The sequence below is a fragment of the Lithobates pipiens genome, unplaced genomic scaffold (genome assembly GCF_037356315.1).
Source record: "Lithobates pipiens isolate NorthernLeopardFrog02 unplaced genomic scaffold, aLitPip1_a1.2 Scaffold_1, whole genome shotgun sequence".
In the NCBI taxonomy this organism is placed as follows: Eukaryota; Metazoa; Chordata; class Amphibia; order Anura; family Ranidae; genus Lithobates; species Lithobates pipiens.
This window is the reverse complement of record NW_027507685.1, coordinates 119,252,459-119,277,264: the sequence shown is the minus strand read 5'-3', so window position 1 is coordinate 119,277,264 and position 24,806 is coordinate 119,252,459. Positions and strand designations below refer to the sequence as shown.

The 24,806-nt window shown below is 49.3% G+C and overlaps 1 protein-coding gene across 3 annotated transcripts in view; it reads left to right on the top strand.

Moving 5' to 3' along the window:
- Positions 1-23,681, top strand: part of CUNH9orf43 (chromosome unknown C9orf43 homolog) — a 55,439-nt gene extending 31,758 nt beyond the window's left edge. For all 3 annotated transcript variants that reach the window (XM_077474951.1, XM_077474966.1, XM_077474959.1), the window contains 4 exons: positions 15,407-15,521; positions 20,494-20,609; positions 23,244-23,358; positions 23,453-23,681. In XM_077474951.1, coding sequence (XP_077331077.1) covers positions 15,407-15,521; positions 20,494-20,609; positions 23,244-23,358; positions 23,453-23,637 — 531 coding nt within the window. In that variant the 3' untranslated portion in view covers positions 23,638-23,681. The remainder of the gene's footprint in view (positions 1-15,406; positions 15,522-20,493; positions 20,610-23,243; positions 23,359-23,452) is intronic.
- Positions 23,682-24,806: the final 1,125 nt, after the last annotated feature.

Here is a 24,806-nt window from a genome sequence, read left to right as displayed (position 1 = left end):
GCATGTACAGGTAGGCGGGGCCCGCGAAGGAGACGTCGCGGGCTCCGCCGCCTGGAATGGGCTTAAAGGGGAACCCCAACGCCGAAAAAAATCGGCGTGGGGGTTCCCCCAAAGTCCACACCAGACCCTTGTCCGAGCACGCTACCCGGCCGGCCAGGAAAGGGGGGCGAGCGAGCGCGCCCCCCTCCTGAGCCGTACCAGGCCGCGTGCCCTCAACATGGGGGGTGCCTTGGGGAAGAGGGGCCGCGCGGCCCCCCCACCCCAAAGCACCTTGTCCCCATGTTGATGAGGACAAGGGCCTCTTCCCGACAACCCTGGCCGTTGGTTGTCGGGGTCTGCGGGCGGGGGGCTTATCGGAATCCGGGAGCCCCCTTTAAGAAGGGGGCCCCCGGATACCGGCCCCCCACCCTATGTGAATGAGTATGGGGTACAATGTACCCCTACCCATTCACCTGTGAAATAAAGTACAAAAAAAAACACAACACAGGGAAAAAATATTTTATTGCACAGCTCCGGGGGTCTTCCGTCTTCGGGGGTCTTCTCGCCGGACTCCTCCGCTATCTGTGTGTAGCTCTTTTACTAGCGGAGGAGTCCGGCTTTCCTCCTCCCCGCCGCCGGCCTCTCCTCCCGACTTCGGGGGTCTTGTCCCCCTCTTCGGTTCTTCTGCCGGGCCACCGCGCCTTCTTCTAGCTCTTTTACAGGCGGTGGCCCGGTCTTCTGTCGCCGCCTTCGGTTCTTCTGCCGGGCCACCGCGCCTTCTTGTAGCTCTTTTACAGGCGGTGGCCCGGTCTTCTGTCGCCGCTGTCGTCGCCGCCGCCTTCCGTTCTTGTTCTTCTTGTTCTTCTTCTTCTTCTCCTGGAGATGTTGACTCGACGAGCTCTCCGGCCGGAATGCCAGAGCCGCGCTGTGCGGTCACTTATATAGTGACAATGGGGCGGTGTCACATGGTATATGTCACATGGGTTGGTCACATGGTGACCCCGCCCCCTTACGATGTCATAGTCCCCATGTGACATCAACCCATGTGACCAACCCATGTGACATATACCATGTGACACCGCCCCATTGTCACTATATAAGTGACCGCACAGCGCGGCTCTGGCATTCCGGCCGGAGAGCTCGTCGAGTCAACATCTCCAGGAGAAGAAGAAGAAGAACAAGAAGAACAAGAACGGAAGGCGGCGGCGACGACAGCGGCGACAGAAGACCGGGCCACCGCCTGTAAAAGAGCTACAAGAAGGCACGGTGGCCCGGCAGAAGAACCGAAGGCGGCGACAGAAGAACGGAAGGCAGCGGCGACAGAAGACCGGGCCACCGCCTGTAAAAGAGCTAGAAGAAGGCGCGGTGGCCCGGCAGAAGAACCGAAGAGGGGGACAAGACCCCCGAAGTCGGGAGGAGAGGCCGGCGGCGGGGAGGAGGAAAGCCGGACTCCTCCGCTAGTAAAAGAGCTACACACAGATAGCGGAGGAGTCCGGCGAGAAGACCCCCGAAGACGGAAGACCCCCGGAGCTGTGCAATAAAATATTTTTTCCCTGTGTTGTGTTTTTTTTTGTACTTTATTTCACAGGTGAATGGGTAGGGGTACATTGTACCCCATACTCATTCACATAGGGTGGGGGGCCGGTATCCGGGGGCCCCCTTCTTAAAGGGGGCTCCCGGATTCCGATAAGCCCCCCGCCCGCAGACCCCGACAACCAACGGCCAGGGTTGTCGGGAAGAGGCCCTTGTCCTCATCAACATGGGGACAAGGTGCTTTTGGGTGGGGGGGCCGCGCGGCCACCCCTTCCCCAAGGCACCCCCCATGTTGAGGGCACGCGGCCTGGTCCGGCTCAGGAGGGTGGCGCGCTCGCTCGCCCCCCTTTCCTGGCCGGCCGGGTAGCGTGCTCGGACAAGGGTCTGGTGTGGACTTTGGGGGAACCCCCACGCCGATTTTTTTCGGCGTTGGGGTTCCCCTTTAAGCCCATTCCAGGCGGCGGAGCCCGCGACGTCTCCTTCGCGGGCCCCGCCTACCTGTACACGCGCTCGAAATGGGCGGACTTTCCGAGCGGGAACAGTTTGCTCATTTCGAAAGTAGCCTACACACGGGCGGACTGTTCGCTCAAACACAGTTTCAGCGGACAGTTTTTCGGAATTTCCGAAAGACTTTGTCCGTCCAACTGTCCGCTGAAACTGTCCGCTGAAAGCCCACACACGGGCGGACTGTCCGCCCAAACACTGTTCAGCGGACAAGGTTGGGCGAACAGTCCGCCCGTGTGTACGCGGCCTTAAAGCTTATGCCCCTGTTGGAATGTGTGCTGTTTGCCTACAATTAATATATGTAGTCAAAACGTCTTTTTATTTTATTTTTTTCGGATAAAGCAGGGAAGAATACAGTCAGATTTTAAAGCAGATCTTCAGTCGTTTTTTAAACTTTTCATCTCTTAAATCTTCTGCCCTTGATGTTTTAACTTTCAACAGTAAAACTTTTTTTTTCTGCCAGTAAATACCTTATACAGCTCACTTCCTATTTCATGTTTGGGGAAAAAAAGCCTAGGCTTATTATCATGAAAGGCCCTCTCTCTTGCGAGAGTTTGCCAGAAAGGGAGAGGGGTGAGTCATAAGAGGGCCAATGAGAGCTTCAGAGCTGGAGGTGTGTCTCTGTGTGTCTGTGTAAATCCTGGAAGTGAATAGGCAGCAGCTTCAGCTGCCCACATTTAAAATGATAGAAGCCAGGCTTAGTGTAGGGAGAGGTCTGCAGCATATTTGGCAAGAACAGAATCACAGTACAGTGCCTTGCGAAAGTATTCGGCCCCCTTGAACTTTTCAACCTTTTGCCACATTTCAGGCTTCAAACATAAAGATATACAATTTTATTTTTTGTGAAGAATCACCAACAAGTGGGACACAATTGTGAAGTGGAACGAAATCTATTGGATTTTTGAAACTTTTTTAACTAATAAAAAAATGAAAAGTGGGGTGTGCAAAATTATTCGGCCCCCTTGCGTTAATACTTTGTAGAGCCACCTTTTGCTGCGATTACAGCTGCAAGTCGCTTGGGGTATGTCTCTATCAGTTTTGCACATCGAGAGACTGAAATTCTTGCCCATTCTTCCTTGCAAAACAGCTCGAGCTCAGTGAGGTTGGATGGAGAGCATTTGTGAACAGCAGTTTTCAGCTCTTTCCACAGATTCTCGATTGGATTCAGGTCTGGACTTTGACTTGGCCATTCTAACACCTGGATACGTTTATTTGTGAACCATTCCTTTGTAGATTTTGCTGTATGTTTGGGATCATTGTCTTGTTGGAAGATAAATCTCCGTCCCAGTTTCAGGTCTTTTGCAGACTCCAACAGGTTTTCATCCAGAATGGTCCTATATTTGGCTGCATCTATCTTCCCCTCAATTTTAACCATCTTCCCTGTCCCTGCTGAAGAAAAGCAGGCCCAAACCATGATGCTTTTGGTTTCATCTGACCAGAGCACCTTCTTCCACATGTTTGGTGTGTCTCCCAGGTGGCTTGTGGCAAACTTTAGACGAGACTTTTTATGGATATCTTTGAGAAATGGCTTTCTTCTTGCCACTCTTCCATAAAGGCCAGATTTGTGCAGTGTACGACTGATTGTTGTCCTATGGACAGACTCTCCCACCTCAGCTGTAGTTCTCTGCAGTTCATCCAGAGTGATCATGGGCCTCTTGGCTGCATCTCTGATCAGTCTTCTCCTTGTCTGAGCTGAAAGTTTAGAGGGACGGCCAGGTCTTGGTAGATTTGCAGTGGTCTGATACTCCTTCCATTTCAAAATGATCGCTTGCACGGTGCTCCTTGGGATGTTTAAAGCTTGGGAAATATTTTTGTATCCAAATCTGGCTTTAAACTTCTCCACAACTTTATTACGGACCTGCCTGGTGTGTTCCTTGGTCTTCACGATGCTCTCTGCGCTTTCAACAGAACCCTGAGACTATCACAAAGCAGGTGCATTTATACAGAGACTGGATTACACACAGGTGGATTCTATTTATCACCATCAGTCATTTAGGACAACATTGGATCATTCAGAGATCCTGACTAGTGTAGTCTGAATGTTCCCCTTATACTATTCCTTATCTATTAGAAACGAGACCACACCATAGGTTGGAGTAAACTGGCCACAACAGCCTTTATTAAACATAACTCAAAATTACTCCAATAACTTGTAAATATGAAAATATATAAATATATAAATATATATAAATATATAAATATAAATAACTTTATTAACCTTAAACCACATTTTAATTAACATTAACTGCCCATTCTGGTGATCTCTGACGGTGACCACACTTAAACCAATACCCAATCACTGCGGTACACCTGACCAACTTCCCAAAGGCCTCCACCTGTGACCGGTCGGAGACAACTTCCGCCAGTGAACATAACCGTATTCCCTCCAACGTTCAGGAATACCCAGAGGGGCCGATCGTTAGATGAGCCCCCCACACCCTCAGATCCCTTCTGAGTACCTGTCTACCGTCAGAAACCACCAGAAAACACACCGCCAACACGAAAAACTTTCAGCTGCCGTGACAACCGATGAACCTGAAAAAGAAGAAAAAGACCAGCAACAAAACACCACAAAACAAACACATAACAATAGGGCGGGAGGGTGGGAAAAACTGCCTCCTCTGTGTCACACTGGGCTCCGAATGATTCCTTAAAGCCACACCTCTCCCTTTTATGTGACCCCTCCCCTACACTGAACTTGTTTCCTGCAAACCTTTTCCTGAACTCCACCCATAAAGCTTAACCATCTGTGTCCCTCATCCACACTGTCATGTCCAGCACTCCTTATATCATTGCATTCTTAATCCGTGCTTCTCTTGACTAGTGTAGTCTGAATGTTCCCCTTATACTATTCCTTATCTATTAGAAACGAGACCACACCATAGGTTGGAGTAAACTGGCCACAACAGCCTTTATTAAACATAACTCAAAATTACTCCAATAACTTGTAAATATGAAAATATATAAATATATAAATATATATAAATATATAAATATAAATAACTTTATTAACCTTAAACCACATTTTAATTAACATTAACTGCCCATTCTGGTGATCTCTGACGGTGACCACACTTAAACCAATACCCAATCACTGCGGTACACCTGACCAACTTCCCAAAGGCCTCCACCTGTGACCGGTCGGAGACAACTTCCGCCAGTGAACATAACCGTATTCCCTCCAACGTTCAGGAATACCCAGAGGGGCCGATCGTTAGATGAGCCCCCCACACCCTCAGATCCCTTCTGAGTACCTGTCTACCGTCAGAAACCACCAGAAAACACACCGCCACAGCCCGAAAGGGTGACCCCCTCAACCTTGAGGGCCGCCCCACACCCGAAGAGCTTTTTGTATGCCCTCCTGTAAGCCAAAGGACCAGAGGTCAATCCCCACATCCGATAGATGAACGCCATCCCGCCTAAGATAAAGCCCTACATTCACCTCCAATTCCCTGTGTCTTACCACAATGCCCCCGTTCTGCACTACAAACCGCCCAACAACCTTATTAACCCTAATCTTAGTTTTCTCAAGGCTGGCTAAAGACCTGGCCCCCCGCCACACCGTTCTGGCCACAATGTCCGACCACACCAGAATGGTGCCCGGGAAAAGGACTCGCATGCGCAACACATCAGCCTTGATATCCGCCAAAATGTCCTTCACTTTCCGAACTCCCAGGTCATTGCCCCCCGCATGAACAACCAGCACATCCGGGGGCCTATCCCTCAAAGCGAAGCGCTCCACCTCCCTCATGACACGCTCCCACCTCATGCCCGGGAAACTCAACCACATCACCCTAGCTACCTCCCTGGGGATACCCAATTGCCTGCCTGCTGGTAGAGAATCACCTCTCCTGGCCCCCCAGCAGACGTACGAATGCCCCAGGATCCAAACGAGGCGTTGAGAACCTCCATCTGGAATGAAAACAAGAGAAATAACACAACAACCAAAGGAATGTTACAAGCACAGTCCTCCCCCCCATAAATCCCACAGCAAACAACCCCCAGCCGCACCCTCCTTACCCCAGTAGCAACTGCGGCCGGACATAGGACCGGAACCTCCGGGACTCCCATCTGCCAATCCGGCGCACCACCGCCTCCTCCAGCCCACATCGAGCCGCTTCCGTGGCCGCCCCAATCCGAAAAGAGTGGGACGCGTAGTCCCGCTCATCCAAACCCACCGCCCTCAGGCATTGCCGAAAGACCGACACAAATTGAAAACGGGATAGAAAAGAGCCCTCCTCGTGCACCAAAAAGGGGCCCGCCCCCACAGGCCGTACCGCCCGGAAAGCCCGTACCGCCGCCACCGGGCACACTACCGAGCCCGGCAGGGCGAGCAGCGTAATCGCCACTCCCCTACCCCGTTGATCAGTCTTAGACCTACGCAACCGTATACTCACCCGATCCGCAACCACCTGCACATCCTGATCCAACAGACCCCCAGCCACCCGTTTTGAGCGACACACCAACTCCCCAATCCTAAAAGCCCCGTAAAACGCCAACGAAAACGCTGCCGTAAACAGAACGGTCTCGTAGGCAGACGAGCAAACGTCCACCAGCCGAGAACAAATTGCCACCAAATTGTCAAAGGACACCGGCCGGCGCGCATCCCTACCCTTCCAATCCCTCCTGTACCCCTTCAACGTTTGCCTAACCCAAAAATCCTTCGTCCCGTCCGGCTCCCCCCACAGTTTGAACAAAAAGGCCAACCCCGCCAGCTTCCGCTCAATAGACGCGGGAGACAGGCCCGTCTCAATGTTCCGGGCAACCCAGTACAATACCACCCAGCGCCGGTCGGAGCCCCGACCAGCCACTCCCACCTCCCGCAGGAACGCCCACCATTCCGCCCACACTCTAGAATAAGCGGACCATGTAGCCTCACTCAACGACCTTTTTAACCAACCTGCGGCGATTCCAAGGGAAGTTCCCACATCCACCCGGGGCATGGCGCCCCCGACTCCTCCGCTCCCGGCGCCAGCTGCCGGAACTTGTCCCACTGAAAACGAGAGAGCGAGTCAGCCAAAGAATTCTCCACCCCAGGTATGTGCACAGCATAAACGTAAACATTGAGCCGCAAACAGCGAAAGACCAGGTGTCGCAGCAGCCGGATGACCGGGGGGGAGGAAGCAGTCATCCGATTGAGGACCTGGACCACCCCCATGTTATCGCAATTGATGCGCAACTTCAAATTACGAAACTCCGCCCCCCACAGCTCCAATGCCACCACTATCGGGAACAATTCTAGCAAAACCAAATTGCCCAACAACCCCGCAACCTCCCATGAGCGTGGCCAAGGTTCCGCACTCCACCGACCCCGGAAAAATGCCCCATAACCCGTTGAGCCAGCCGCGTCAGTAACCAACTCCACATCGAAGTTGCTCACTGGCCCCGACATCCACATAGCCCGCCCATTATACGACTCCAAAAATTCATGCCAAGCCCGCAGGTCCTCCCGGTGTTCCCTTCGCAAACGCACAAAGTGGGTAGGGGCGGTTACCCCGGCAGTGGCCCCCGACAGCCGTCGGCAGAACACACGGCCCATAGGGATGATCCGGCAAGCGAAATTCAGCTTGCCCAACAGGGACTGCAGGGCCCGAAGCTGAACCTTCGGCCGGCCCTGCATGCCTGCCAATTCCGCCTGCAGATCCCGTAATTTATTCTCTGGCAAGCGACACTCCATTGCCATAGAATCAATCACGATTCCCAAAAAACTCAATTCCGTCACCGGGCCTTCCGTCTTATCCCCCGCCAACGGCACCCCGAACCTGCCCGCAATGTGCTGCAACGTGGACAGAAGAATCGCACACACATTGGAGGCAGGCGGGCCCACGCACAGAAAGTCATCCAAATAGTGGATGACCGACTCCAGGCCCGAAACATCTCTCACCACCCATTCTAAAAATGAACTAAAAGCTTCAAAATAGGCGCATGAAATGGAACAACCCATGGGCAGGCACAAGTCCACATAAAACTTGCCCCGCCAATGGCATCCCAACAGCCGGAAGCTGTCCGGGTGGACCGGCAGAAGGCGAAACGCCGATTCCACATCCGCCTTGGCCATGAGAGCCCCACGACCATACCGCCTGACCCACCGTACCGCCGCGTCAAAAGACGTGTAGGAAACCGTACACGCCTCCGGGTCAATGAAATCATTGACCGACCCCCCTTTCGGAAAAGACAGGTGATGAATCAAGCGAAACTTCCCCGGCTCCTTCTTAGGAACTACACCCAACGGGGAGACCACCAGGTCCCCCCACGGCTGCACTTCGAAAGGACCACCCATCCGGCCCAGCGCCACCTCTTTACCCAATTTGTCATCCACAACCCCCGGGTGATCTAAAGCCGATCGCAAATTCCTGGCCAACGGCGGCACCCCTCCCAAAGAACAGGGAATCCTAAAACCGTCCCGAAAACCCAGAATTAACCCACGCGCCGCCGCACCATCCGGATACCTATTTAGGAAAGGGAGCATCCTTCCCAGGTTCACCGGCGTCATCCCTTTTGTGACTGGCGGCACTGGCACGCTGACCTTTTTTGAAACAGCGAGACAGGGGGTGGGTGCCGCCGCACCCGGAGCACTCATGCTTGAAGCGGCATGCGCCTCCGAATTTACAAGCCCCTTCATTAAAGGGCCAGCACACCCCCCACTTCTTTCCGGCCGGCAGTCCCGAGGAAGACGCACTCCCGGCCCCCCCCTGAAGAAACGGAGTGGGCGCCCGCGGAGCAGACATAAGCCTCATCCAGAGGCTTATGTCCTTGTGATCCCACCGCAGGTCAGCCCGCACTGCCTTACGCTGACGAAACTGCTCATCATAGCGCAGCCAAGCCAGCCCTCCATACACTCGGTGAGCCTCTCCAATCGCGTCCAGGTAACAAAATAACGCCGAGCAATGCTCGGGGTTCTTTTCCCCTATCACGCTAGCCAATATAGCGAACGCCTGAAGCCAATTCGCAAATGTGCGCGGGATCAGCCGATACCTACGTTTTTCCTCGTCGTCCTTCTTGGAACTGTCCGGCTTAACCCTGTCCAAATTAAATTTCTCGAGGGGGAGCAAGGAGAAAATCTCCACATACTCACCCTTACCGATCTTGTCCCGCACCTCCTGCTTCAAATGCGCCCCCAATGGGCCTTCGAAACAAACATAGACTTCGCATCGGGCAGCATCCGCGATCCTAACCAGGTCAGACCGCGCCCCCGGGTCCGCGGGCACCGGGGGGACCCCCGAGCCCACAGCCCCCGCATCCGTGCTCCCCGACACCGCAGCAGGCGGTGCATCCCGCGCAGGAGTGACCTCCGCCCCCCGGCCCCCCCCACAGTACCCATCCAGGGGGCCACCTGAGGCGACCCGGAGCCCCCAGCAAACTTACCAACCAGGGCCTGCAGCCCCCCCAACAGCTCCTGCAACTGACCTGACGGCCCCCCCGGGGCCACAGGCCCCGCCCCCTGCGCTGAACCTGCCGCAACCCCCCCCAATACGTCCCGGGATCCCGTGGGTACCGCACCCCCCTGCGCCACCCCCATCAGATCCCGCAAGGCATCCGCCAACAATGTAGACTCCCGCAACTTACCCGGGCCCCCAGGGGCCTCGGCGACCGGTACCGGTCCGGGTGTAGAAAAGGACCCCTCTTCCTCCTGGGACAGCTCGCTCTCCGAACCGACCTCTCCAGCGCGCACCGGGGACGCGGCAATCCCCCTGTGCTCCGCGCGGTCCATCCGGTCCCTGCGATCCGGGACTGCAGGCAATGTCCTCCTCCCCCCGCCGCCCCCGGCATGCCGGCGTCTAAAACCAGCCCTGCCAGGCACCTTGGCAGCCTTCTGCGACCCTCCCTCCCCCCCCTCCGGCATGCGACCCCCCCGGAGCGCCCCCCTCCCCCCCACCGCGCGGATGCTGGCCCCAGACCCAGCCTGCCGCAGATCCCCCGCCACGTGCACCCCCCCCTCTTGGCCTGCCGACCCAGAGCCATCCACACTCCCCCCCACCTCCACCGGGCCCCGTGCGGTCCCGGCGCCATTTCCATGCGGCCGTGAAGCCCCGCCCCCCTCCGTTCGGCGGCGCAACGACCGCCCGGACCGGGGGGAGCCGATAACCTGCCGTTTTGCCGGGGGGACCGATCGGTCCACCCCCGGGCTCCGGGAGTCACGAGGCGGCCGAGGAGTAGGCCCAGGAGAAAAACGCGCCGGAGGCCGAGACCTCCGCGCGCGCAGTGGAACCTCACCTGTCCCGCCGCCGTCCACATCGCCGTCCGTCAGGTCACCCACACGTTCCCGCAGCCAGTCCGCACCGTGCACCTCCGCCGCCCGTCGCAGCCGCGCGAAGAGTCCCTCGAGGTCCGCCATAGCAGAGGAGCAGCGAAAAACTGCCTCCTCTGTGTCACACTGGGCTCCGAATGATTCCTTAAAGCCACACCTCTCCCTTTTATGTGACCCCTCCCCTACACTGAACTTGTTTCCTGCAAACCTTTTCCTGAACTCCACCCATAAAGCTTAACCCTCTGTGTCCCTCATCCACACTGTCATGTCCAGCACTCCTTATATCATTGCATTCTTAATCCGTGCTTCTCTTTGCTGAACTTCTGGAGTGAGTTTGCTGCACTGATAGTAAAGGGGCCGAATAATTTTGCACGCACCACTTTTCAGTTTTTTATTTACTAAAAACGTTTAAAATATCCAATAGATTTCGTTCCACTTCACAATTGTGTCCCACTTGTTGGTGATTCTTCACAAAAAATAAAAATTTTATATCTTTATGTTTGAAGCCTGAAATGTGGCAAAAGGTTGAAAAGTTCAAGGGGGCCGAATACTTTCGCAAGGCACTGTATATACCACATAATATGACTCAGAATAACCAGAAGATAGCTTTGCCTTTACAGATCTCTGAAGTTTTTCGAGACTTTTATGCATTCCCTCTATAACATACCAACTGTCACAGACTCTCAGGCTTTAATGGATGAATTTGTGCAATCTGCCCAGATTCCTACTATTTCCTCTGAAATTAGAGCAGAACTTGATAAACCAATAACTCTGGAGGAACTTGCATCAGTATTGAATTCTACCAAAGTGGGGAAGGCACCCGGGCCAGACGGATTCACCCTGCAGTACTACAGAACCCTATTTCCTATCCTAGGTCCTTATATGGTAGACTTGTTTAATGAACTGGGCATTGACAAACTCCTCCCTAGGGATAGTTTAAAAGGCTATATATCTGTTAACCCAAAGGAAGGTAAGGATCTGTCTTTATGTGGCAGTTACCGGCCAATCTCTTTACTGAATGTTGATTTTAAACTGTTCACTAAAATTCTAGCGAATCGCCTAGCTATTCATCTGCCAGACCTGGTGCATGTGGACCAAGTCGGGTTTGTCCCTACTAGGGAAGCAAGGGACAACCCGACTAAAGTTCTAAATCTTTTCCATGTAGCCAAAACTTCCCTCACCCATTGCGTTTTTCTCAGCACAAATGCTGAGAAAGCGTTCGATCGGGTGAATTGGCAATACATGTTTACGGTCCTACGACACCTAGGATTTAGGAAATACCATGATACAGTGGATTACTACAATCTATTCACAACCAACGGCTCAGGTTAAAGTCAATGGGGTTCTCTCCGATTCCTTTTCTATACAGAACGGTACTAGGCAGGGATGCCCGCTCTCTCCCTTGCTATTTACATTATCGCTGGAACCACTCCTAAATAGAATTAGTTCGATTTCAGATATCCAGGGCATAAAGGTCGGAAGAGACCAACATAAAATAGCGGCCTATGCGGACCATATGTTCTTCTTTTTGACAAATCCTGTTATCTCGCTCCCTAATTTATTACGGGAGTTTGAGACCTATGGATTACTTTCTAACCTGAAAATGAATCTTCATAAGTCAGAAGCTATGGGGATAGGGATATCCCCTTGAGTGCTGACTACACTGAGGTCCAGTTTTAAATTCAAATGGACAGAGACGGTATTGCAGTATTTAGGCACTTATATCCCCAGGGATATGTCTCGTATCTTTGAACTTAATTTCTCCCTGCTTCTGTCTAAGATTCGTGTGCTTCTGGAGACTTGGAACAGAGGCTAACATTCATGGTTTGGTAGAATTAACCTATTGAAAATGTGTATATTACCTACATTTCTTTACTTATTTCAAGCCCTTCCTGTTAAAATCCCACCTTCCTATTTCAGACTTATTAACTCGCTTTTTATTAAGTTTGTATGGGCGCATTAATGGCCGAAGAAGGCCTTTTTAAGCTAAATTTTTGGTCAGCTTGTCAGTTACGACATTTCTTGGACACTATACCTAACCCTGGGAATTTTGCCCGTCCATTGACGCCGCTGGAGGAATACTGCTCCGGCGAGGGCAACATAACACAGGTTTTGTCCGAGATATACTCTATGTTGAGCTGCCCACTAGCTCCATTCCATCCGCCGTTTTTGGAAAAATGGGAACAGGATCTACAATGGAAATTTACATTGGCTCAAACTCAGAACATATTTAGACTTTCTCTGAAGTCTTCAGTTTGTATGAAAATTCAAGAATCCCATTATAAAATTCTGCCGCCCCATCTCTTGCATCAATACTATCCGGATATTACTGATCGCTGCTGGAAATGTGATGGCAATAGAGGTACATTACTTCACATATTTTGGTCATGCCCTAAACTGGCCCACTTCTGTAAGACAGTCCAAGAAGTGTCTCAAAAATTCATGGAGTATAAGGCCGCGTACACACGGGCGTACACACGGACGGACTGTATGGCCTACTTAGTCCGTCGAAACACATTTCAGCGGACAGTCCGCTCGTGTGTGGGCTTCAGCTGACTTTTTCAGCGTGCAGTCTGGCGTACTAAGTATTTCGGATTTTTCGAAATTCTGTCCGTCATACTTTGCTTTCAGCGGACAATCCGCTCGTGAGTAGGCTAGTTCGACGGACTAAGAATGGCACATGCTCAGAAAGGATTTACACGGCGGAAGGGTGCATTGCTGTGTATTGGACTTCCTATTTCTAGTCCCGTCGTACGTGCTGCACACGTCATCGCGCAAGCTTTCGACGGACTGTTTGTGCATCCGTGTGTGGTCAAGTCCGTTCATTCGAAAGTATGACGGACTGTCCGTCGGATTGTATGACGGACGAAGTAGGCCATACAGTCCACCCGTGTGTACGCGGCTTTAGATTAATGGTGACCTGGCTTTTTTCCTACTTCAGGTCTTGGATATTCCTGTCACTTGCTACCAAAAATCAATATTAAGGCATTTGCTCAACGCTGCAAAGTCCTGGAAAAAGCAAATACCGCCAACAGCGGCTGACTGGTTACATAAGGTAATAGATATTAGTGAAATGGAGGACTTACTAGCGGTAGAGCAACATCAAAGGGATAAATATATTCGACTTGGAGTGACTGGAAACAATTCACCCTGTCAGAGAAGGGGCTAGCCCTCCTTGGACAGGAGAGCCATAAATGAGAGCTATTCCGTTAATGTCGTGGTTCTCCATAACCAGAAAAAGCTAACTTCCCTTTCCCTCCCCCCCCCTTTTTTTTGTGTGTGTTTTTTTTTTGTCTTTTTAAAGCGGAGGTCCACCCTAAAATGGACCTCCGCTCATCGGAATCCCCCCCCCCTCCGGCGCCACAATCGGCACCTTTCAGGGGGGAGGGGGGTGCAGTTACCTGGATAATCCAGGTAACTGCACCCACTTCCGGGCTAGCTCTCTGCGGAACGGGGCGTACGTTACGCCCCCGTTCCGCAAGCGCCCGCCCCCTTCAGCAAGTGCCCCGCTGCCTGCTGGACTCCCGCTTTAATTGGAAAAAAGGAAAAAGAGCGATGTTAGGTATGATACATATATTTTCCTTCTATAATTAATAATAAGAGGGGGCGCCGGCTGGCGATAGGCCTTATAAGCGATCTCGCCTTGCTGGGCTGCCAGATATTAGATGAATAAAATTATATTTCAGTTGTAATGGAAATGCTATATTTTACTTTGGAAATTGTACTGACCTGACTCCGCCCATTGGAGGCGTTAATAAAGATTATATTTGAAAAAAAAAATGGTTTAAGAAAGGAGCCAATAGGAGTTCCGAAATACATCACCATAGCAACCAGCCCCTGCCCCAGGTGTGACATCACATCCTGCCTTGTGTCCCACAGTGGCTCTCCTCACTTCCTGGAACATTGGACTTGGTTTTCTCACTGAAACACACTGTTAGCTGTCACAATCGGCTCTTCCAGTGGATGGCTTTCATCCAATGTGGCCAGGCTGCAGATAAAGCTCTTTGATTTTATATTTCTATGAGTTTGCATTTAACTTTTTAATCATAATAAACTCATTGATGCTGCACTTAGCTGGTGCCAGTTTGTATTCCTTTTTTTTTAAATTGCTGTGCTCCTAACAGGGAAATTCTCCCCCTCTATTTAACACAGTGACCAGGGAGGGTGATTGCAAATCCCAACTGTTACCACCAGAAATAATATCTTAAATAGGATTCATACCAGGGGGATCTACAAATATTAATATCAGGAGGCTCTTCAGTTTTCTAATGCTTGCACAACTCTGCAAGCTGTTATGGCTCTGGACACCCACAAAGCTTTTGGTCCCATAGAATGACCCTACTTAATTGGGTTTTGCATAAATTCATCTTTGGTGACAACTTTATAAATTGGATAAACTGGATGCAGCTATTATAGAAATAGAATATTCCTATGGGAGTACTAACTAAAAGGGCCGTAACTAGAACCTTCAGAGTCCTGGTGCAAGAAACCATGAAGGGCCGGCCTGACCCATGGCTGGAGCCCTTACATCCCAGCCTGGGGCTCTTCCCTCTGAGCCTGGTGGCCGTTTTTTTTTTTTTTACATTATTATTATTATTATTATAATTTAGTTTTTTTTTTTTTTTTTACCTTTACCAGACCTCTGATGTTTCACCTTTTGAGACAGAGAAAGGAGATTGAGGACACAGCCCTCAATCTCTGCTGCACAGAATGACTGGACAGAAATAGCTCTTCACAGAGCTTCCCGTTCATCACAAACTGAAGCATATGATTACTATGCTTCAGTTATGAATGGACAGAGTCAGTAATCAGTACCGATCACTGACTCTGTCCATTCAGAAAAGGAAGGGGTCAGTAAATTACATATTTACCAGCCCCTTCCCCATTCTCCATCCTGACACATCCCCCACAGGAGCAGCCAGGAGGAGGGGTGTGCAGGTGATACAACAGAGATGATAAAAACAAAACGATGGATGAAACTGATGATGGATTTGTTTTATCCACATGCCAATCCTTGCAATCCTCTATGCTGACCATGCACTATAATCACAGTTACCAAGCTCACACAAGATAAGCAATCGGATAGATGTGTTGCAGAATCACAAGGCCATTGTGCCATCTCACTACATTTTGTGTTTTTAGAACCTTGATGCTCTTGACGATTTAGGAATTGATTTGAATCGCATTAGGAACCAAACTTACTTGTGGAAGAAATATATTGGCCTAACTGGACCCAGGAGCAGGATACAGCCACCAGGTAAATGCAGCTGACATAACTATTAAAGTCAAGGTCTAATGGCCATGTTCATGGAAGTTTTTTTTTTTTTTATAAATGAAGGTAAATATTAGTATTAGCTAATTATTTTTTATACCTGATCAACTAAAAGTGATAACACATTTTTAGCTTCGGATGGAATAGGAAAGAAATCATAGAAGATGCTGACTGTGGAATCTCCGCTATACTTAGATGAAGAAGCCATTTGTTAGCTAAAATAACACTTACACAAGTGCCCGATAAATTGCCATTCTGTGAACTTTTTCAGCTTATAAAACTAATGCCGCGTACACACGGGCGAACTGTATGGCCTACTTAGTCCGCCGAAACACATTTCAGCGGACAGTCCGCTCGTGTGTGGGCTTCAGCGGACTTTTTCAGCGTGCAGTCCGGCGTACTAAGTATTTCGGATTTTTCGAAATACTGTCCGTCGTACTCGCATTTCGGCGGACAATCCACCCGTGTGTATGCCAGTCCGCCGTACTTTTGAAATGAGCGGACTTTTCCTGCCCGGAGAAAAGTCCGCTCATTTCGAGTGGGTATCCAGGTAGGCGGGGCCCGCGAAGGAGACGTCGCTGGCCCCGCCGCCTGGTATGGACTTAAAGGGGAACCCCAACGCCGAAAAAAATCGGCGTGGGGGTCCCCCCCAAGTCCACAACAGACCCTTGTCCGAGCACGCTACCCGGCCGGCCAGGAAAGGGGGGCGAGCGAGCGCCCCCCCCTCCTGAGCCGTACCAGGCCGCGTGCCCTCAACATGGGGGGGTGCCTTGGGGAAGGGGGGGCCGCGCGGCCCCCCCCACCCCAAAGCACCTTGTCCCCATGTTGATGAGGACAAGGGCCTCTTCCCGACAACCCTGGCCGTTGGTTGTCGGGGTCTGCGGCTCGCTCGCCCCCCTTTCCTGGCCGGCCGGGTAGCGTGCTCGGACAAGGGTCTGTTGTGGACTTGGGGGGACCCCCACGCCGATTTTTTTCGGCGTTGGGGCTCCCCTTTAAGTCCATACCAGGCGGCGGGGCCAGCGACGTCTCCTTCGCGGGCCCCGCCTACCTGGAGACGTGCTCGAAATGAGCGGACTTTCCTCCGCGTGTGTGGGCGAGTCAGTTCATTTCAAAAGTAGGGTGGATAGTATGGCGGACTTAGTACGCCGTATTAGTCCGCTCAAAAAGTGGTGTGTGTGGTCAAGTCCGTTCATTCGAAAGTATGACGGACTGTCCGTCGGATTGTATGACGGACTAAGTAGGCCATACAGTCCGCCCGTGTGTACGCGGCTTTAGGCCTGTGCAGTCTGTAGGTGACAGGTGCACTTTATGTCATTAAAGTGACCCTATCACCCTAGGGTCTCTTTTAAGCCTAGTACACACCATTTGTTTTTTTTTCATTCAACCCAGGGGAAAAAAACAGACAGCTCTGATGTTAGTACAGCGATCTACTCTGCTGAGCTATTATGTTCTGACAGTGGGTCGGCCCCCCCGCCAGAACACTCCAGGCAGCGTTCTTAGTCATTGGCTGAGAGCGCTGATCGGCGGCTGGTTTTCCAGCATGACTTCTGTCGGACTGGCTGCCATACACACAGGCCAAATGTCGGTTGTTTTTTATTGAACTGGCTGATATCGCCCGACATTTGGCCTGTGTGTAGTGTATGTCAAAGGGTCACCTGTAAACGAAATGTGAATATACTTACCTTTTTGGCCTTCTGAAACTCCTTTTTTCCTAGCTGCTGTTCAAAGCTGCTGTGGAATGAATTGGATACCTGCTACACTCACCAGTCAATGTGGTCCCGTAGAGCAGGGAGCTAGTATTCCACTCACCTGGAAGTGGAGAATACTTGTAGAGGTTGGGGAGTAGAGAAGCAGCAGCTGTTCAGAGGTCGCTGGAAAGGCATGTACAGTGGTGTGAAAAAGTGTTTGCCCCCTTCCTCATTTCCTGTTCCTTTGCATGTTTGTCACACTTAAGTGTTTCGGAACATCAAACCAATTTAAACAATAGTCATGGACAACACAAGTAAACACAAAATGCAATTTGTAAATGAAGGTGTTTATTATTAAAGGTGAAAAAAAATCCAAACCATCATGGCCCTGTGTGAAAAAGTGATTGCCCCCTAAACCTAATAACTGGTTGGGCCACCCTTAGCAGCAACAACTGCAACCAAGCGTTTGCGATAACGTGCAATGAGGCTTTTACAGCGTCCTGGAGGAATTTTGGCCCACTCATCTTTGCAGAATTGTCCTAATTCAGTTACATTAGAGGGTTTTCCAGCATGAACGGCCTTTTTAAGATCATACCACAACATCTCAATAGGATTCAGGTCAGGACTTTGGCTAGGCCACTCCAAAGTCTTCATTTTGTTTTTCTTCAGCCATTCGGTGGTGGACTTGCTGGTGTGTTTAGGATCATTGTCCTGCTGCAGAACCCAAGTTCGTTTCAGCTTGAGTACACGAACAGATGGTCGGACATTCTCCTTCAGGATCTCTTGGTAGACAGCAGAATTCATAGTTCCTTTTATCACGGCAAGTCTTCCAGGTCCTGAAGCAGCAAAACAGCCCCAGACCATCACACTACCACCACCATATTTTACTGTTGGTATAATGTTCTTTTTCTGAAATGCAGTGTTCCTTCTACGCCAGATATACTTGGACACACATCTTCCAAAGAGTTCCACTTTTGTCTCATCGGTCCACAGAATGTTGTCCCAAAAGTCTTGGGGATCATCAAGATGTGTTGTGGAGAAATTGAGACGAGCTTTGATGTTCTTTTTGCTCAGCAGTGGTTTTCTCCTTGGAACTCTGCCATGCAGGCCATTTTTGCCCAGTCTTTTCCTGATGGTGGAGGCATGAACGCTGACCTTAACTGAGGCAAGTGAGGCCTGCAGTTCCTTGGACGTTGTTGTGGGGTCTTTTGTGACCTCTTGGATGAGTCGTCGCTGCGCTCTTGGGGTAATTTTGGGCGGCCGGCCACTCCTGGGAAGGTTCACCACTGTTCCATGTCTTCGCCATTTGTGGATAATGGCTCTCACTGTAATTCGCTGGATTCCCAAAGCTTTGGAAATGGCTTTATAACCCTTTCCAGACTGATAGATCTCAATTACTTTCTTTCTCAATTGTTCCTGAATTTCTTTGGGTCTCGGCATGATGTGTAGCTTTTAAGGATCTTCTGGTGGACCTTACTGTGTCAAGCAGCTCCTATTTAAGTGATGCCTTGATTGTGAACAGGTGTGGCAATAATCAGGCCTGGGTGTGGCTAGAGAAATTGAACTCAGGTGTGGACAACCACAGTTATAGTATGTTTTAACAAGGGGGGCAATCACTTTTTCACACAGGGCCATGATGGTTTGGATTTTTTTTCACCTTTAATAATAAACACCTTCATTTACAAATTGCATTTTGTGTTTACTTGTGTTGTCCTTGACTATTGTTTAAATTGGTTTGATGTTCCGAAACACTTAAGTGTGACAAACATGCAAAGGAACAGGAAATGAGGAAGGGGGCAAACACTTTTTCACACCACTGTATATTCACACTCCTTTTATGCTGTGTACACACGATTGGAATTTTGGTCGGAAAAAGCTCTGATGGTTTTCCTGACAGAATTCCGACGGGATTTCGCTCAAGCTGTCTTGCAGACACACGGTCACACCAAATTCCGACTGTCAAGAACGTGGTGACGTACAACATGTACGACGGGACTAGAAAAAGGAAGTTCAATAGCCAGTAGCCAATACAATAGCTTCCATCTCGTAGTTGAATCTGCGCATGCGTGAGTTTTTTTGCGCGTCGGAATTGCCACAGACGATCGCATTTTCGGATAGAAACTTTTCCCGAATGAAAAATAGAGAACCTGCTCTGAATCTTTTGCTGGCTGGAATTCGGCCAGCAAAAGTCTGATGGAGCATACACACGGTCGCATTTTCATCGTTTTTTTGCGGGCCAAAATTCTGATCATGTGTACGCAGCATTACAGGTTACCTGTAGGTTAGAAGTGACCAAGTGACAAAGTCACTTGAATTGGCTTTCACTCTAAAGCAGTGTGAGGTTTGTATATCTGTATGATCATGGTAGGGATCTTATGTTTAAAGGCATTAAAAACCTCCCTACCCACATCTTGTATTTTTTCAACTACATAGGATATGTGTTGATCAGGTAGGGTTAAAAAAACTGAAACTATATAATCCCACAGTATGGAGAAAACATAGGAAAAAAGATATATATAGAAGAGGGGAAGAGGCGTGTTTTCATCACATTAGCATTTCCACATTTGTGATAAAATGCAGAGTAAATGGCGATTCATGGATTGGATTCTTGTGTGACTGGGAGAAAGAAATTGCTTGACCCTTTAGCAAAAAGGGACAAGCTAGGTGAATGAATATATGGGCATAGGGGAATCAATCAGCCATGCCACTACAAACTGTAGCTACAACATGAGGGCCCATCTTTACAAGGTAAGGCAAACAAAACAGGAAATATAACTACATTATTACCTAGTTAAAACAGTGAAAGTGTATATTGCCTTTAATAATTCCTGGAGCAAGTAACGATGTAATGGGTTTTGGAGCTTTGTAAGGTAGTTCAAACAATAACACCACAAAGGTTTCAATTTATAAAGCAACATTATGGCCACACTATTTAAAAAAAAAAAAAAAAAAGTATTTAAAAACAAACACCTTTATAAAGCATTCATAAGTGCTAAGTAAAATAAATGTATTTCCTTAAAAATAAAATAAGGCAGAAGTCACGTGACTGGTCTCTCCTCCTATCATGTGTTAAGCAGAGAAAACTCCATACAACACTGCAGCTTCATGCCACAGCCTACATTTTATGAATGGGTGGTAAAATTCAGGGCATGCAGTGATGCAGTGAAACAATACTGTGAAGTGTACAGAGAGAAAATAGCAATATCCATTGTCTTTAGCTGGAATATTGATGTATATGTAGTATGATCACAGAAAGGCCTCTATCTTAGCTACAGGCTCGGTGGATTGTGATACAGAAAGATCACACGATTTAGACAGCAGAGACTCTCCTTCTTCGACTGGATTTTCACAGACCACCTGGACAGAATTAGAACCATCTGACGCAGTAAGCATTTTGTTCATTTATCTTGAATTTTCAGTTGTTTGAGACCTCTGATGTCAGCGGCTATATGTTATTGCTCAGGGGACCCAAGTGTTCATTTTGGTCATCCAATGCCGCGTACTTTCTTGCAGACTTGGTCCGGTGGACCGGAATCCGTCGGACAATTCAATCGTGTTTGGGCTCCGTCTGACTTTTTCTTCCCAAAAGTCAGACGGACCTAGAAATAGAACATGTTTTAAATCTTGGTCTGCCGGACCCAGTTCCTATCGGGAAGCCCATTCGTCTGTATGCTAGTCTGACGGACCAAATATGACGCAAGGGCAGCTACAGTACCTGCACGTGAGAATGTTTCCAGCGCTCTCAGCGACAGGATATTGTACATCTTGCGTTCGTTGCAATAGGAAAAACACATTTTCCTATCGCAGCGAGAGGGAATGCCCCTCCAGGGGCATACCAGGCCCTTAGGTCTGGTATGGATTTTAAGGGGAACCCCCTACGCCGAAAAAACGCCATGGTGTACCCCCCAAAATCCACACCAGCCCCTTATCCGAGCACGCAGCCCGGCCGGTCAGGAAAGGGGGTGGGGATGAGCAAGCGCCCTCCCCCTCTCCTGAACCGTACCAGGCCGCATGCCCTCAACATGGGGGGGTGGGTGCTTTGGGGAAGGGGGGGTGCCCTGCGGCCCCCCCATCCCAAAGCACCTTGTCCCCATGTTGATGAGGACAAGGTCCTCTTACGGACAACTCTGGCCGTTGGTTGTTGGGGTCTGCGGGCGGGGGCTTATCGGAATCCGGGAGTCCCCTTTAATAAGGGGGCCCCCAGATCCTGGCTCACCACCCTATGTGAATAAGTATGGGGTACATTCACCTGGGGGAAACAGTGTCAATAAAAAAAACACACTACACAGGTTTTTAAAGTAGTTTATTAGGCAGCTCCGGGGGTCTTCTTCCGACTTCGGGGGTCTCTTCCGACTTCTCCACGCTTTCCGGTTCTTCTCCCGCTCTCTGGCCTCTTCCCTGCTCTCAGATTTTTCTGCCGGGCTCCTCCGCTATCTTCTGCTCTTTTGCTAGCGGTGGCCTGGCTTTCTCCTTCATCATCGTCGCCATCGCAACATGCCCCGGGACTGTGACGTCACCCGGTGACCCCACCCCTTATGCCTATATAAGTCATTGAGCACCGTGTCCAGGGCATTGCAACGGGAGAGAGCGTTGTGTCAACATCAGAAGAACACAGTGGCGGCACAGTGGTGTAGTGGTTAGCACTCTCACCTAGCAGTAAGAAGGTCACTGGTTCAAATCCCAACCATGACACTACCTGCCTGGAGTTTGCATGTTCTCCCTGTGCCTGCGTGGGTTTCCTCCGTGTACTCCGGTTTCCTCCCACAATCCAAAGACATGCAGGTAGGTTAATTGGCTTCTGTCCAAAATTGGCCCTAGTATATGAATGGGGACCTTGGATTGTGGGCTCCTTGAGGATAGGGACCGATGTGGGTGTAGCAATGTACAGGGAAAAGGGGCCATTGTAGACACTCACTCAGGTTGAACTGGATGGACTGGTGTCTTTATTCAACCTAACTAACTATGAAACTAGAAGAAGGAAGAAGAAGGCGATGACGAAGGAGAAAGCCGGGCCACCGCTAGAAAAAGAGCGGCAAAAGAGCAGGAGATAGCGGAGGAGCCGGGCAGAAGAACCGGAGAGTGGGAGAAGAGGCCAGAGAGCGGGAGAGGAACCGGAAAGCGCGGAGAAGTCAGAAGAGACCCCCGAAGTCCCCACCCCCTTTCCTGACCAGCCGGGCTGCGTGCTCGGATAAGGGTCTCGTATGGACTTTGGACTAAGCATTTTTTTGGCGTAGGGGGTTCCCCTTAAAATCCATACCAGGCGACGGGGCTCGCAAGGTGTCAATCTCGCAGATGAAAGCTGTGAGATTGATTTCCCTTTCTAGTCCTGTTGTACCTGGAGTCACGTTTAAAATGAACAGACTTTAGTCCGTGTGTGGGCAAGTCCGCTCATTTAGAAAGTCCGTCGGGAAGTCCGTCAGACCTAGCCTGCCGGAAAGTCCGTTCGTGTGCACAAGTCCGCTCGTTCGGAAAGTCAGTCGGACCTCCACCGAAAATCCGTCATGAAGACCGTCGGACCTAGTCCGTCAAAAAGTCCAGTCAAGTGTACACGGCATAAGGAATTGTTTTGTTTAGTTTTAAATTCTTTTTATTAATTTTGAAAAAAGAGAAACCTCATTACAAGACACACTTAAAAAGAAAACAATACAAGACAAATTATTACATTCCACATATACAGTACTCCTAGGTTATACATACCACAAAGCATTCCAGAGACCCATCAAAATGTAAATAAATAATTCTGGGGCTCTCCTATTCTAAGGAAATGGAGAGTCTCACTTTGGGCAGCCAGAGGTCCCCTGACCTTGTCACCAGATCCCTTGGCGTGATGATGATGTTACAATGTGTGTACTTCTGCCTTCTGCTGGCAGAAATAGTGAGCTGCAGCATGAACACCTTTCAATGTCCCTGTAACTTCACCAGGTGGCTTTGGTACAACACTTGTGCTAGATAACAGGTTATCATGGTAAAATTCTGCAGCAATCTTCCACACACTTTCCTCAAACATGTCATCTTAAAGTCTTTAGATTTGGACCCCAGAAAGATAAATGAGCAAGACTTCCCAGGAGAGCAGACTGGAGAAGCAGAGTCTAATCGACTGCAAGGAGACAAGAACATCCCACAAGAACCTCCAGGTAAGTCATTATAAAAGAACAGCACAATGTATTCATGCTTTATAAACTCTAAGCAAAACATAGGTACATATATCTTACTTTTTTCTAATTACAGACTTTGAAAGTGATCATCTCCTCAGGAAAGAGGAATCTCCAAAAGAAAATGAACTGCCTCAAAATTCAGAACCCATTAGCCAAGATACAGAAGTGACTGAAGGCCACGATTCCTCTGAGCAGAGAGTTCCATCACCACAGCCCAATCCTCCCCCTCCCTCTCCAACACAATTGGGCATAAACTGAATTATGTACGTAAGAGAGATCATAATAAAACATGTAGAAAAATATGTAATAGGGTGGTTATAATAGCAAAGGATAAGTGTAAAATTAGAACGCCTTAGATCCAGAAAATGGTTCTTTCCCGTCCTTTGACAGCTGTCATCAAGGGTCTACCAGTTTAAATTTCCATATGTTTGTATGGACAATTCCAGCTTCCTTTTTTTTTTTTGCTGAAAATACGTTTTTGCCAAACTAAGTTAAAGAAAGCTATTCCTGCAAAACGTACCTGCTCTATAAGATAGAGCTTCTCTTGGTGGACTCTTCTGCCAGTGATTGCTGCCTCACTGCTGTGTTGAATGACTCCTAGAATCATCCAAACACCTTGCTGTAAGCTAAGGCTGTCAGGGACACACCCCTGGGCTTTTGCCAAACTCAAAAAAAAAAAAGCAAAGAGGAAGAAACTGCGCTACGGAATAGGAATGATATTGGTCGGAAGCTGCAATTCAAATGTACACCAAAAATACACTAAACAAAAAGAGAAAAAAAGGAGAACTGCGCTAACCTCCAATGCCCAAAGTGAATGGGGTATGTGTATGTGCCAAACCCACGATATGAGTCTCAGTGTCTTATTGTCTCTAAGACCACCTCAAAAATATAATGCATACTATTATATGTACAAATAAGTGAAATTAAATACAAAAATGGGACACAAATACGTGTCAATAATGTGAATTACCCAAACGCAATACAGATTGTGTAGATCTCTGTGCATAAACCCCTAAAGTAAAAAATTATTTTGTTTCCAGTTTCTTACATAAAATAAATTATCAAAAAAATATATATTCTGAGACACTCTATATAATGTCCATATAATTATATACCAAAATATTGTAAAATGTCCATATGGTAAATAACACCGGTGAAGAAAAACTTCATGTAAAAGCTGGATTTGAAGTGCACAAATTAAAAATCTTCTCCAGAAATATAATGTGCTTTTCCCATCACCGAATAAATGAATTGGCTCCTTACCAGATCCAAGCGACCCCCGTTACAGAGGGTCAGGCAAAAACAATCAAAGGATATCCGGGTAACGGTTCCCCCTCAGGCGATCCTGAATCCTTCACGCAATAGGGCTATGGCTGTTGCTCCAAATGTCACTCCCAACTCAACGTGGTATCACATAGGGAAAAACA